The sequence below is a fragment of the Panthera tigris genome, chromosome A1, assembly GCF_018350195.1.
Source record: "Panthera tigris isolate Pti1 chromosome A1, P.tigris_Pti1_mat1.1, whole genome shotgun sequence".
Taxonomy (NCBI): domain Eukaryota; kingdom Metazoa; phylum Chordata; class Mammalia; order Carnivora; family Felidae; genus Panthera; species Panthera tigris.
The window spans coordinates 209793610-209807729 of record NC_056660.1 but is presented as its reverse complement, the minus strand read 5'-3'; the positions used below and the strand labels follow the sequence as shown (position 1 = coordinate 209807729).

Sequence of the window (14120 nt, the reverse complement as noted above, 5' to 3'; positions counted from 1 at the left end):
AATTGACCAGAGAAACTGTATGGCTTAATCCAGAGAGAGAGAGAGAGGAAACTAAAGAAGGAGAGGTAGAACAGGTATAAAGAGAATAGATTAAATATGTCTGCTTAAACAAACCAACAACCAGAATAACCAGATTAGAGGAGGGAAGAAATAAAAAAGAGAAAAGGAAGAAAAAAATTATATATATTTTATATATAAAATATATATTATATATAATATTATATATAGTATATATATAAAATATATATATTATATATATAATATATATATAAAATATATATACTATATATAATATATATATAAAATATATATTATATACAATTTTTATATATTATATATTTAATATGTATTTATTTATTTATAATTTATATTTAATACAGATTATATTATGTATAATATATTATACATATATGTATATATGTATATTATATTATGTATAATATATTATAATATATACTATATATATAATATATAATATAGTATAATATAATATATTATACATAATATAATCTGTATTAAATATAAATATATTTAAATATATAAAATTATATATATATATATATATATATATATATATATATATATATATAATAAGAATTGTCCAAGAATTAAATCAGGAAATGCAAAACTGCTGGATGCCTTGGAACCAATGGCAGCGCTGGTCTGGAGGAGGGACTGTGTGGTGACTCAGCCTCAATCCCACTACAGTTACCAGGCACGGAGGGGTGTGGTTTGGTGTAGGCGGGTCCCACCTCCACTGTGGGCCTGCTGTCCTTCCCTGAAGCCCCACCTTGTCAGTGACAGGGAGAAAAATGGTGACACCACAGTCTCACCTCCCCAGACCTGGTGGCCCAAACCACTCTGTTCAGGCCATCGTTGCAGTGCCCCGCTGGCGCCAATGAGGCAGTTTGTCCTGCTCCAATGACTCCCGCACCTCCCTGGCACTAAGCTGCGATTTAAACCCCAATGTCTTAAAGGGTCCCTCTCCCTGCACTCTGGTTCCAGGGAAGTGCTGCTCCGCGCCGCCTATGTATATGGCCTGTGGCTGGTTGGCGCAGGCAGTTTTTGTCCTTTGAACAGCTATATACCTTCTTCCCACAGCCATTCAGGGAAGGGGTTGCTTTCTCCCACTGCGGACTGTGCCTCTGAGCTGGTTACGGAGCCCAGGGCTGGCTCCCTTCCTTCTCAGGTGCGCTAACTGGGCAGCCCGCCCCAGTTCGGAGAAAGCCCCGCAGTTAGAGATTGGATCTTTCTCCATCCCCATCCATGGTCTTTCTCTCGTCCAGATACAGTCCTACACTTTCCCAGCTTCTTTTTCTCTTCCCTTTGTCTCTCCGCAGAAGGGGATCCCTCCCTTCCATGCCTATGCTGCCCGTTTCATCTCTCCCAGTTCACAATCACGCACCTATGGCCCACCACGTTGTCCCCGTGGGTCCGCAAAGACATCTCTTTCACTCAGCAGCCTGGACTCTTCGAATTCAAAGTCCTTTGGCCTCAACACTGCTGTGTTTAAGGGACAAGGGAATTTCAGGTTCTCCTACTTCTCTGCCATGTTGGATCTACCCACGGATGACTTTTTAGTAATTATAAGTTGTTTTCCAGTCAGGTTAGTTTTTTTTCCTTTCTAAAGTGGCCCTCTTGTGTGCATAATACACGATTTTTTCTTAATTTATGCAATATCATATATTATTAGAAAACTAGTATGAATGATTCCTTGATTTTAAGGATCAGGGGAAATTCCTGTGCGTTGAAACAATTAAACATGGAATAGAGTGTTGGTTGAGCAATGGTAGGAGGGTTTGAGATCCTCTGTTTCCTTTTTTCCCCTCTAGCTTCATTTAATATTTCCTCTTCATCCCCAGTTTTCAGCAATGATTACTGTGTTGTTTGGTGTGGTTTTCTTCATGTTCCTTCTGCCTGGGGTTCATGGAGCTCTTGAAAATCTGTGGGTTTTGTAATTTTTGTCAGATTGGAAACTTTTGAGGATTTTTTTCTAAATTTTTTTTTCTGCACCCCCACCCCTTCTCAAAATCTAATCACGTATGTACTGTCCCAGAGGTCACTGAGGCTTGGTTCATTTTTTTCCCATTTTTTTTCTCTATGCTTTACTTTGTATTCATTTCTATTCTTATGTCTTCAAGTTTACTGATGATTTCCTCTGCAGAACTGAATCTGTTATTATTAATACCATGTGGTATATTTTTCATTTCAGTTATTAAATTTTTTGTCTCTAATAATTCAAGTTGGTTCTTAGTTGTATCTTCCATTTCTCTCTTCAATATATGCATGTGTTTCTCTATCTCCTTGAACAAATGAGATGTATTTAGAATAGACAAATGAACATCTTTCTCTGTTCATTCTATCATCTGTGTCATTTTTGTGTTTGTTTTCTTTGATTGATGTTTCTTCTATGGGTCATAAGTTATGGCTTTTCTGAATACCTAGTAACTTTATATTGGATGCCAGATGTTGTGAATCTTATTTTGTTGGATGCCCAACTTTATATACGTTTAAATATTATTGGGCCTGCATCAGTGTTACTTGGAATCACTTCTATCCTCTCAAGGTTACAATAAGATTTGTAAGAATGGGTCCAGAGTGGCCAATCTGGCCCCACTGTTAAGGCAGTTATCTCCTGGGGGCTCTCTTCAATGCCTGTGTTTGAGGAGATCCTTCCACTCTGCCTGGTGGTAACATGTACTCTTCCCAGCCCTATGTGTGTCTCAGGAATTGTTCAGCTTACTCCTTTCCTCTGGTTCTTTCTCCAGCTTCTGGTATCTTCCACAAACACACATCCACAGATTGGCTATCACTCAAGACTTGCAGAGATCCCTCTGTGGATCTCTATGGCTTGTCCTCAGTGCATCTTTAGTAGTCCACCCTGAAAATTCTAGCCATCTCAGCCTGCCTCAATAATAGAGTCTGCCTTCTCAAATCAGGAAGGTCACCAGGTTCTATTTGGATGCCTCTCCTGGCACTGAAGCCTAGAAACTCCATCCAGGCTGGAACACTAATAGGACTCTTTGGTAGCTTTCCTTAGTTCAGGAATTAATGTGCTGTATTGCCTGTTGTCTGATGTCTGGAAAATCATCTTTCATTTATGTTGTTTATTTTTCTTGTTAAGACAGGAGGGTAATTCTGAACTTTGGTGCCCCATCATGTCTCTTACCTATGTTCTTTACCTCTATTCTCCCATTGAGTGGTACTTACCCTCCACAGATTAGCTACTGGGCAAGGGTCTCCTCTTGGTCAATACAAAAGCACATTCAAAGCTTGAGCTCATGCTGAAATTTAAGCTTCTTCTGGGTCTTCTCTCTCACAGGGTTCCACATGACCAGCATCTCCTTTGTTCCAAATTAAAAGAAACCCCAGGTCTCACCTTTGAGATCTGTATCTGCTGACAAGTTACCCAATGCCATTCCAGCCTTTTCTCAAAGCACAGGTGATCCTTGGAAGAGCATAGGCCAGAGTCAGATTAAGCAAGCCAATACCTCTTGGAAATAGTGCTGAGAGTGGGTTGTCACTCTGGAAGATGGTAAGAAAGCTAGACCTAGGAACAAAATTCATATGAATATGAAGTGCTTACCATGTACAAAAATTAAGCTTGACACGACATATCCTTTAAACCTAAGACATGTTCAACAGCAGGCATGAACGGCAACACCTAAAGGAATGGACCAAATATCCAGTGTGTGGTATAAACAAATCAAATTGGAGTTCAGAGGCAAGATCAAGGAAGGTGTCTCTAGGGAAGTGTGATTGGAACAGAGAATGCAGAGATGTGCAGGTTTACATGGGTGGGCAGGAAGTCACATCAGGTAGGAGGGATGATGTGAACAACACAGCAAGAGTAGGAAATGTTTCTGAGCAGAGAATGATAAGACAAGGTTAAAGTTTCGAGGAAAGTGATATGGTTGCACACTACAAGCTGAAACAAGTAAAAGGGAGACTAGAAACCAAAACAACTCGGAGCTGACTGGTGTGGCCTGTGACAGAAGTAAAGAGGCTCTGCACCAAGGTGTCAGGAGTAGGGATGGAAGGAAGGAAGAGAGAGGCATTGCCAAATGGGAATCAGAGGATTCTGTGATTAGTATCACATAATGGGCTGAGAAAGAGGGATGTTATTAAAGAGTAGGCCATTGAGCTCTTGAGTCAGTCAGTCACTCAGCAAAAGTTTTTCCAACACTGTGCACTGGCAGCATCACACTAGACTCTGGGAATAGAGAGCAACATGAACAGAACATGAGGAATGTGAGCGAGGGTTATGAGTGCAGACCCCTCCAGAATATCACCATGCAGGCAAGATCTAGGGCAGTGACCTCCAAACTTCATCGCATGTTCTGATGGCTAAAATAGAGCTAGGACCCCCAAGATGTGGATTTTCATTTATAAATTATACATGTGTACTACTGAACTACTACATTATTTACATTATCAAATTTTTTAAATAAAAATGACATAACAATGTTATCAAAATATGTGTAAGTGGAAGTTCTGGTATTTTCTCCTGCATCCCCTTGGTTTTTGCCCCCTATTTCGGAGACCAGTGCTCTAGACAGTTGAACAAGATGAGTTCAATCCCTATGGCTCTGAGAGGAACAATCCTTTAATAATTTTCAATTTTATTTTTTGTATAGGCTGGTCTGTGGTTTACGAGAGATGAAGATCTAAAAATTCCAGAAAATCCCCTTGAACCCCTGCCATTCAATAGAAAGGAGCATCTTATAGAGGTAATTGCTGAGATCCTTAAAAAAAACCCCACTACTATAACACTGATAATTTCTTAATCTTTTCTTCCACTTGGTAATTTGTTTCAGATTCCAACCCCCACCCAACCCCCAGTTGTAGACTTTAATGTTCATAAGGTAGCAGCACAGAAAAGTTCTGGGGGAGGAGGCAGGGACCAAAGCCTTAAGACAGAGCCCCGCTGTTAACTCTCTGTGTGATCTTGAGCAATTTTCGTAATCCCTCGGGTCTCACTTTTCTCATCTGCCAGGTAAGCCGTTACTCGACACATGTCTCTAAGTGTCCTTCCAATTCTAAAAGCTTAGGATAAGAGCAATCATTTTACCAACACAGTAACCACTCCACCTTGGGATACATCCCAAGACCACAAGTGTGTGCCTGAAATTGAGGATAGTATAGCACAAGCAGGGGAAGGGCAGAGGGAGAGAGGAAAGAGAATCTAATGCGTGCCCATGCCCAGCACAGAGCCCAATGTAGGGCTCAATCTCATGACTGTAAGATCATGACCTGAGCTGAAATCAAGAGCTGGACATTTAACTGACTGAGCTACCCAGGCATCCCTTACACTGTTTTTTTCTATACATACATATGATAAAGTTTAACTTATAAATTAGGCACAGTAAGAGACTAACAGTAATAGCTAATAATAAAATAAAAATTCTAACAATATGCTGTAAGGAAAGTTATGTGACTATGGTCTCTCTCTCTCAAAATTTCCTATTGGACTGTACTCACTTGTCATGATGTGAGATGATAAAATGCCTACATGATGAGATGAAGTACGGTGAATGATGTAGGCATTGTGAAGTAGTGTTAGGCTACTAGAGACCCTCTGATGATTTGTCAGAAGGAAGATCATCTGCTTCCGGACTGAGGTGGACCACAGTGGACCGTGGGTGACTGAAACCACAGAAAGCAAAACCACAGATAATGGGGACTACTGTATATGTTTTGTTCATTTCTCTTTGATTTTGATTAACTTGTACAACATACCAAGGGTTGCATAAGTATTTCCCATGACCCATTAGATTATTATCAATAATATTATTATCAACATTATTATTATCAATAATATTATTAGCCTCTATCCCTGAGGCCACAATAGAAAACAGGACCTTAATATATGTAAAGTACTCTGGTTTGAGTGTAAATGTTTAAAATATGAAAATATACCTAATACAAACAAATTCAATAGACTATGAGAAAAGTTGAGCTGTGGATTTAGACATCTCTGCAAAGTAGGTGTATTGATTGTCCAATTTCCAGCCAGCCATTTGCTCATAACTGCAGTTGAAACTGAACATGACTCTAATTACAAACTTCAAGTTCCCTTCAATTGGATTCACAGTGTTCAAGCACCTCTCCCAGATGCTAGCAGGAGAGCAGATAAGAAAAAGGGGTCAAGGAGTTACCAAAGGCCAAGACCTGAGACTGGCAAGGGTGGGGACAGTTTTTTGTCTTGGTCGTGGTGGGGTTTTTCAGTGTGAAACTAGAGGATGGAGACCAACCCTGTAAAGCCTTTGGAAGGCCATCTCTCTATGACTTTGTGAACAAGTCTGTGGGCAACATAAGCAGGTTCTTCTGCAAAGAACCTGGCCATCTGAATATGATGTCACGTGAAAGCGCTTTCCTTTCCAACCAGAAATTTTTAGAAATGTCAACCGAGGGCAGAGCCCTTCAGTTGCTCACCCAGAAGCTAATGCCAGAAGGTAGACTGTGCCCTAAGACTGTGAGGCGGTGAAGCAGGGAAGGCCCTGTGGGTCCCTAGGGAGGGCATGGCTCCCACATATCGGTATCCAGACTGCTGGGAAGTGACATGGAGGAAAGGAACAAAGTCGGCAGCAGAGACAGGACCATGAAGCCTGAGAAAGAAGTGGGGCAGAGGATAGCTGACATGCGTGTGTGAGTGTGTGCATATGAATGTGATGTCCAGAGGACAGAAAGGTGTGGTGTTTTCTGCCCCTCAGTGTGTCAGAGACTGAATGCTCAGTATTACATAAGTCTCAGTGCTCTTAAACTGGGATTAAAAGTACAGATTCCAATGCTCGCAAGCTTCAAGGTCTTAATGACATTACCTAACCTCTCTGCACCTTGGTTTCCTTCAATCCCTCCCTGGCAGGGTTGTTGTGCAGAGTGAGTGATTGGCACAGAGTAGCCCTATGTAAGTGTTAGCTACACAGAAGCTAGCCTTGCTGACTCTGCTTGGTTGAAGAACAACTAATGGTTAACATCCTGAGGAAAGGTGTGCAAAGAAAAAAGATAAAACAACAGAACAAGTTTACGTCCTTGGCTGTAATTAGAATAGGAAAGACCAAATCAGTGAAGGGAAAATGCTCTGTGAAGAAGGAATTCTGAGAGTCAGGAGCCCTGGGCTCTGTCCCCAATTCTGCCATGACTCACTGGAGGATGTTGAGCAGGTCCCTTCACACCGAGGGCCTCTGTACCTTCTTAAGAAGAGGGATTGGACTAGTCTTGGGTCCCACCCACCTCTTCTGATTTGTTACTTATGCTCTCGGTGACCCAGGGTTTGCCTCTGAGCCACACTGGCAGGGCTCCTGCAGATAGGCCATCACACTGTCTGTGGCCTTGGATGACCCCAGAGTCCTAGGCACTGGATGAAAGGCCACACTGCATCCAAGAGAGGAACCCTGAGACACATCTGTGTTGCAATCACATTGTTGTCCTGTGACAGTGACAGCACACTTCATTATGACTGACAGGGTTCCACAGGCCATGTCCTGGCTTCCCAGCTTCCCACACACTCAACACCAAGAGCAACTATTCCAGGATTTTAAAATCCTTAGAGATTTCCTGAGAAAAGACAATTTTTCCATATTCAAATTCACAGCTATTGTTTTAATTTCTCTACAGCTTCTGTTCATGTGAAATCCTTCTATTACTTTGGGCTGGTCATATTTGTTGAGGCCAGGATTGAAATACTACCTGATTATTAACGAATCCCGAATGCCTATTCCTACCTCAGACCTCTCTCGCAGACCTTCTACGTGCAATTGCCCATTTGATATCTCCACTTGAACATTCTAGTAGATATTTCAAGCTCACTGTATCCACCCGAACCCTTGTCCCTGCCACCCCACCACTCCCATGTTCACCCAAAGCCCTCTTCCTCTCAGTTACTGGCAACTCTGATCTTCCAGTTGCCAAAACCCTAGGACTCATACCCAAATCTTCTCTCCTTTTCAAACACCACGTCCAGTCCCTCAGGAAACCCTGGTAGTTCTATCTTCAACATATACTAAGGATCAGACCACTCCTTCTAAGCCCCATGGCTATCACTGGAACAAACCACAGTCAACCTCACCTGGATGATGGCAACAGCCTCATGATGGGTCTCCCTGTTCCTCCCTTGTCTTGGTTCAGATTACAGGCAGATCATGGCAGCCTCTCCTCAAAACCCCCCATGGTTCTGCATTCTACTCAAAGGAAAATCCCAAGTCCTGAAGAAGCCAGCCTGGCCTTGGCCCTTATTCCTCTCTCCCTCATCTCCTTCTGTTCTGCCCCAGCCCATTCTGCTTCAGCTACACCGGCCTTCTTATGGTGTAACCATGCAAGGTGCATGCCCACCTTAGGACACTGGCCTCAGCAGTTCCCTCTGCCTATAATGCTCTTACTCCAGATGTGCTCCCTGGCTTACTCCCTCCAATCTTTGTTCAAATTTTCACTTCTCAACCGTGCAATCTGTTCCCCTCCCCACCTTCCACTCCTAATTCCTCTTTTCTTGGCCTACTTTTTTGTGTGTTCCCATAATCGCTATCTAATTTACCCAACTTTTAAAATGTATTCTTTATTGTCTGTCTTCCCCTTCTAGAAAGTAAGCTCTTCAAGAACAGGCATCTTTATCTCTTTCTTAGTGAATACATTTCAAGCACCTAGAATAGTCCATGCCTAGCACATCTTAGGTGTTCAATAAGTATTTGCCAATACCCATTCATTAGCTCACAGCTTCCTTGAGTCAGAAGTCCAGGCATGGCTTAGATGAGTCCTCTGCTCGGGGTCTCATAAGGCAAAAATCAAGATATCAGCTGCGATTGCATTGTCATCTGAGGTCAACTCCAAGATTGGTTCCAAGACTGGCTTCTGAGATGGATCATTGGTAGGATTCAGATCCATGCAGTTGTAGGACTGAGACCTTCAGCCCAAGAGGCTGCTTATTGTTCCCTGCCACATGACCTTCTCCACAAGTGGACAGTCTGATTCATCATGACCAGAAGGAGAGCATCTCTCTGGCTTCAAATCTCTCCTTAAGGCCTGGGTCCTTTTTCAAAGAGCTTACCTGATTAGGTCAGGCCCAACATCAGGCTTCATTTTGATTACCTCAAAACCAATTGATTAAGGACCTTATTTACATCTACAAAATCTCTTTACCTTTGCTATATAAAGCGACCTACTCACGGGAGTGACTTTCCCATTACATTCACAAACCCAATCCACACTCAAGGAGAAGAGATTATACAAGATAAATATGCCAAGGAGTGGGAACCTTTGAAACTTTCTTAGAATTCTGCCTACTACAATATTTTAAATGATCTTAGGAACACAGCAAGGTTACCTTTTATAAATATTCAATCCAATGACTTAAAATCAATCCTGTGTAATTACAGAAAGAGTTTACATATCAGATTATTTCATTTTTTCACATCTTTTTTTGAGATATAATATTTGGTTGCTTTGTTAATGAAGATAATGATGCACCTGCATAGCATTTATAAGTGCAGTTCAGTGGAAGTCATAATGAAGTTCAACAATTCCTTTGAAAGAAATGGAAGATAAGCACTCAGGGACCCTGCCATGGTTCTCTGTTAGTGTCAGTCTCCCTTCTACTCTAAGCCCGGCTGGCCATCCCTGGAGTAACTCAGAGGCAAGAGGGCATGAAGAAAACACAAAGTCCTGAAGGAACCCACCAGCTGGATCATGAAAAAGGTGCCCCTACTGTCAGAGAGTGGTTTTAAGCATCTCAGGATAGTTCAGTGCCTGGCTTACAGCAGACGTACCACTCCGTTAACTTTGATAAAAGTGACTGAACAAATGAACTTGCAGACTCCATTGACCTCTGAGATTCTTTCCTGCTCTGTAACATAAAGACTTTATGCAGTTTCCTATCAAAGTTATTTTTATTTAAATTTTTATTGGATTTGTCAAGTGTCAGAAACTTACTCTTCTGTCTAATTAAATGTGTGTCCATAGTTGTAAGTATTGTGGGTAGCCAAGAATAACACGGTATCTATGGATCTAGGCACTTGCTTCTCAAAGTCTAGGCCAGGACCATCAGTGTTAGAATCATCCAGGAGCTTGCCATATGTGCAAAGCTCATATAGCTCATAGTCTAAACCTTAGACCATTCAAGAATCATCTACTGTATCAAAATTTAAATTAAAAAAAGAAGATTCTCCAGGCCACTAAATGTACATATACGAGAAGAGCTCACTGAGGAAAGGAGTCTTCTCTACAACCAGGCCCATGTAGGTGCTTGGGTGTGACCTGTGAGTCCCAGGATTTGAGCTTCTTTGTGGGGGGGCCTCAGGGGATATTGAGTTCCCACACACTAACTTTTCTTGCTGCCAAATGCACAAAACACTGCATATAGAGCTGGCTTCCAGCTCAGTCATCTAGAATGAATGAGAGATTACCAAAAAAACTGATATTCAGTGGTTAGCACACTTTCTCCTCCAGTGTAAACTCACAGTGGAAAGAGTCCACATTACTGTCAACAAATTAAGTATGAAGTTCAGAGCAGGATTGACCAGTTGAAAGATTTTAATGGCTAGAGTCCCAGTGGCTTTGGTTATCATTTCCCCCTCTTGCCACTCGGGGTAGGGAGATATATCAGAAGCTTCATATTTAGTAGTCAGGGCCCAGTTTGTCAGAATGGTGATGAGGTTAGATAGATGGATGGGTCTTTGTTCTGTGGTCCTGCTTCACATGTCATCCCCACGTGTTTTTTTTTTTTGTTATTATTAGCACATTCTTTCCTAAATATGTTGATACCATTAATTAGCATACAATTTTCTTTAAAATTAGAATATTGAGCCTTATTTATTCCGTTTTTTAACTTAGCATATTCTTCAGTTAATACTATTCATTATATATTACTTTTACTAATTCAATCCTCAGAAAGTGGCTCTATTCCAAAGCTCCTGGAAGGATATTTCATTGCCTGTCCATCTATTAACTACCAGTTTTACACCTTTTATGTTTGATCGGAATTCTTCTTGTGTGACAGTTTTTCTTTAGGTTATTTGCTGACTATGAGAAGGACCCACCTCAACTTGACTACACACAGATGCTGCTTTATTTTGCTTGTCATCCAGATGCTGTGGAAGGGGTCTACAGGGCCCTCAGTGTGGCCACTGGGACTCACGTCTTCCAACCAACCAAAACTCCTACTTTTATTGCAGAAAAGGTAATTGTGGTCCAGAAATGGACCAGCAAAGGGGTCTGCAGGGGGCTACCAGAAGATCTTAAACTTCTAACAACATAAGTTTTTTTTCATGTCTGTATTTTTCTGGATACCTAACACAGTGCTTTACACACACTAGGTCTTCAATAAAGCTTTACTCAATTGGCTTAAGAACTAGAGACCCACTGTCAAACAAACAAAAAACAAAAAACAAAAACCTTTGTAGTAAAGTCAAAATTTGCTCAAAATTTGTTGGTGGAATCCAAGTTTGTTCTGTAAAGGACAGCATTTATTTTACATGAAGTACTGATCCTGATAAGTGAATAAGTGGGTATCAACCCAATCTATCTGTCATACTGTGTGGAAAGCCTACATGAAACAAGCCAGGCCTCAGACATCCCACATACATGTGACACTTGATAGTGTTTCAGGCCAAAGCCCAGTCTCCTGAAACCCACAAGTACTTTGTATATCCTACATCTAAAGACAAAGAAGCTTAATAGCTAATTAAACCTCACATTCCCTTTTAGATTTCTAAAGGGTTGGCATTCCCTGGCTGTCTTGGATGGAAAAGAGTGCTAACTAATGTACTTATTATATTCCCTTCTGCATGACTTTTTAGTATCCCTCTGACATTTTGGGGACAGAGCTGTGATCCTTGTAATGGAATGTCTTTTCTCTCTTCTTTTATGAACACAGACGACGGAGGGGTACTGCCCAGTCCAAACTCCTCAGATGTCCTAGGCACACTTGTTTGCCTTTCATACATGTTTGTCAAAATAGACTATGCTGGGTTCTCTAAGAAAGAAAGAAAGAAAGAAAGAAAGAAAGAAAGAAAGAAAGAAAGAAAGAAAAAGGGAAGTTTCTGTGACAGCTTTCATATCTAGGAAGAAATAGACTCTCTGAGATGCAACCCTAAATTTTGACCTGGGACAAATGGACCAGAGATGTCCTTCCTCTTCCATCAGGGTCAGAGTGAGGCCAGACAGGTGCCCAGTAAGCTGCCAACTCAAGGCTCTTCAACCCGATGTGCTGTAGATGCTACTTCAATACCTGCACAGTGACAGAAAGTGCAGCAATGAGTGTTTATTTCATTCAAGTATTCTGTCTTTTTAGATAGTAGAAGGCCAGTTTCAGTTTTCCCAAGTAAATAAGGAGTCAGATATGGACTGCCTTTGTTGGGACTGCATTTGCCGCTTCCCCAGGGATGCTTCTGTACCCTCCCCCATAGATTGGGCCTCCCTAAGCTAACTCTGGCATGGATCACGGCCTGCCAGGAGATCTTAGTCACATGTCTGTCCTCCAGGAGACTTTCCCTGACCTCAGGTGATGTCAGGCAGCCCCTGCCATATGTTTCCATAGAGTTCTATGTTTCTCCCTTCACAGTCCTCCTCACAGTCACTTCTTCAGGTCAGTTCTTTGCTAGACTCTAAGCACCCAGGGGGCAGGGAGGTGCCATCTGTCTTGTTCTGAACCTGTCACAACCCTGAACCCGAATTACTGGCACAGAGCTCAGTAAAGATTTCATTGAGTGGGTCAGTTAATTATGTAATTCACTTTGTAAATGGCCCTGTGGTCTGCAAGGGATACAGAAGAAGGCTGATTTGCTCCCCTAAAGAGACTCCATCTAATTGCCCCCATCCATGCAGAAAACAATGGGTGAACAATGTGCCAGATATGGAAGGAACACAGCGAAAAGGACAGATTAACATAGGGTCTTACTGATCAGAAGAGGTGTTTGTCTTTTCCTTTTTCCCACCTCCCTATCATTGTTTTTGCTATTGCCTCCACCTGGTGTCCCCTTCATCTCATTCTGAAGGTCTCAAGGCCTCCCCAGTATCCAGGGCCCATTTCAACTACCAGATGATTCACGAAGTTTCCCCTGACACTCAAGAGCAACACTGAGAGCTCTCAATGGGGCCCCCTTAGATTCAGATCCTCTCTGGTAGGGCTGGGCACCACTTCATGCATACATGCATTTATTCAACAAATATTTTCCCAGCTTCTCTGTGTACTGGGAACCACCCTTGATGTGAGGAATAAAGAAGTAACATATAGACTACATCATATGATAATAAATGCTACAGGAAAATAATAATATAGGGAAAAATACAGGAGCTGGGGTAGGTTGCAACGCTGGGAAGAACAGCAAGGTAGCTGCAATTGTAAGTAAAGACAGCAGCAGATGCCAAAGCCAGACAGTGGTGGGGGGGGGGGAGGAGGGGGTGTTGGATGTATTCCAAAGACCAGCCATTATAGTTGGAGAGGAATGAGCTGGAGAAGAGTAGTAAGAAAAATAAATGAGGGGGAGAAGGCCCCAAGAGCCACTGTAGGGACCTTGGCTTTGACTTTGCTGAGAGATGAGATGAGAAGTTATTGGAATATGGCCATCTGACTTTAAATGTATGGCGATCTCTCTGGCTGCTGTGTTAGAGCATACTGTAGGGGAACAAAGGAGGGAAGTAAGAAGAGCTAGTAATTCAGGCAGCTGTTTGTCTATTGAATCCTTCTAATAAGTTATTTCTACCTTGAATTGGGGACAACCTATTACCCACCTTCATGTTCACCACAGTGGTTGCCACATAGCAAAAGTTCAATTAATGTTTATAAACATGGAGGGAAAGATGGGAAGAGGAGAGAGCGAGGAGGAATGGAATTCTGTTTCTAAGGTAGAGAGGAGGAGAGCAGGCATTCCCATCGGAGGCAATAGTGAATCCAGGAGGCTGCAATGAGCTAGAAAGTCCAGGAAAAAGGAAGCCTGTGCTAGAATTGTTCCTATAGCAACATACAGCTGTCTGGGTGAGTAGCAACCAGGCCAGCTAGCACAGGAGGGCTCTGCATCCCCTCTGTCCCTAAACCACTCATTCAGGGAAGCTAATGCCCCACCAAGAAGCAATGCCCCTGGAGTGCTTCTCCTCAAAGCTCTTCTAAAGTCCAAGCACACTGCACAGGAACT

At 42.1% G+C, this 14120-nt stretch overlaps 1 protein-coding gene and 1 long non-coding RNA gene across 6 annotated transcripts in view; one reads left to right on the top strand and one right to left on the bottom strand.

Moving 5' to 3' along the window:
* Positions 1–14120, bottom strand: part of LOC122241235 — an 81743-nt gene that overhangs the window by 6269 nt on the left and 61354 nt on the right. For both annotated transcript variants that reach the window (XR_006221268.1, XR_006221269.1), the window contains exons 2-4: positions 12092–12217; positions 5482–5646; positions 3211–3550 (exon numbers count right to left, since the gene is read on the bottom strand). This is a non-coding gene — a long non-coding RNA (uncharacterized LOC122241235). The remainder of the gene's footprint in view (positions 1–3210; positions 3551–5481; positions 5647–12091; positions 12218–14120) is intronic.
* SPEF2 (sperm flagellar 2) overlaps positions 1–14120 on the top strand; it is a 184443-nt gene that overhangs the window by 159980 nt on the left and 10343 nt on the right. For all 4 annotated transcript variants that reach the window (XM_042996620.1, XM_042996611.1, XM_042996618.1 and 1 more), the window contains 2 exons: positions 4638–4730; positions 10988–11167. In XM_042996620.1, the coding sequence (XP_042852554.1) occupies positions 4638–4730; positions 10988–11167 (273 nt within the window). The remainder of the gene's footprint in view (positions 1–4637; positions 4731–10987; positions 11168–14120) is intronic.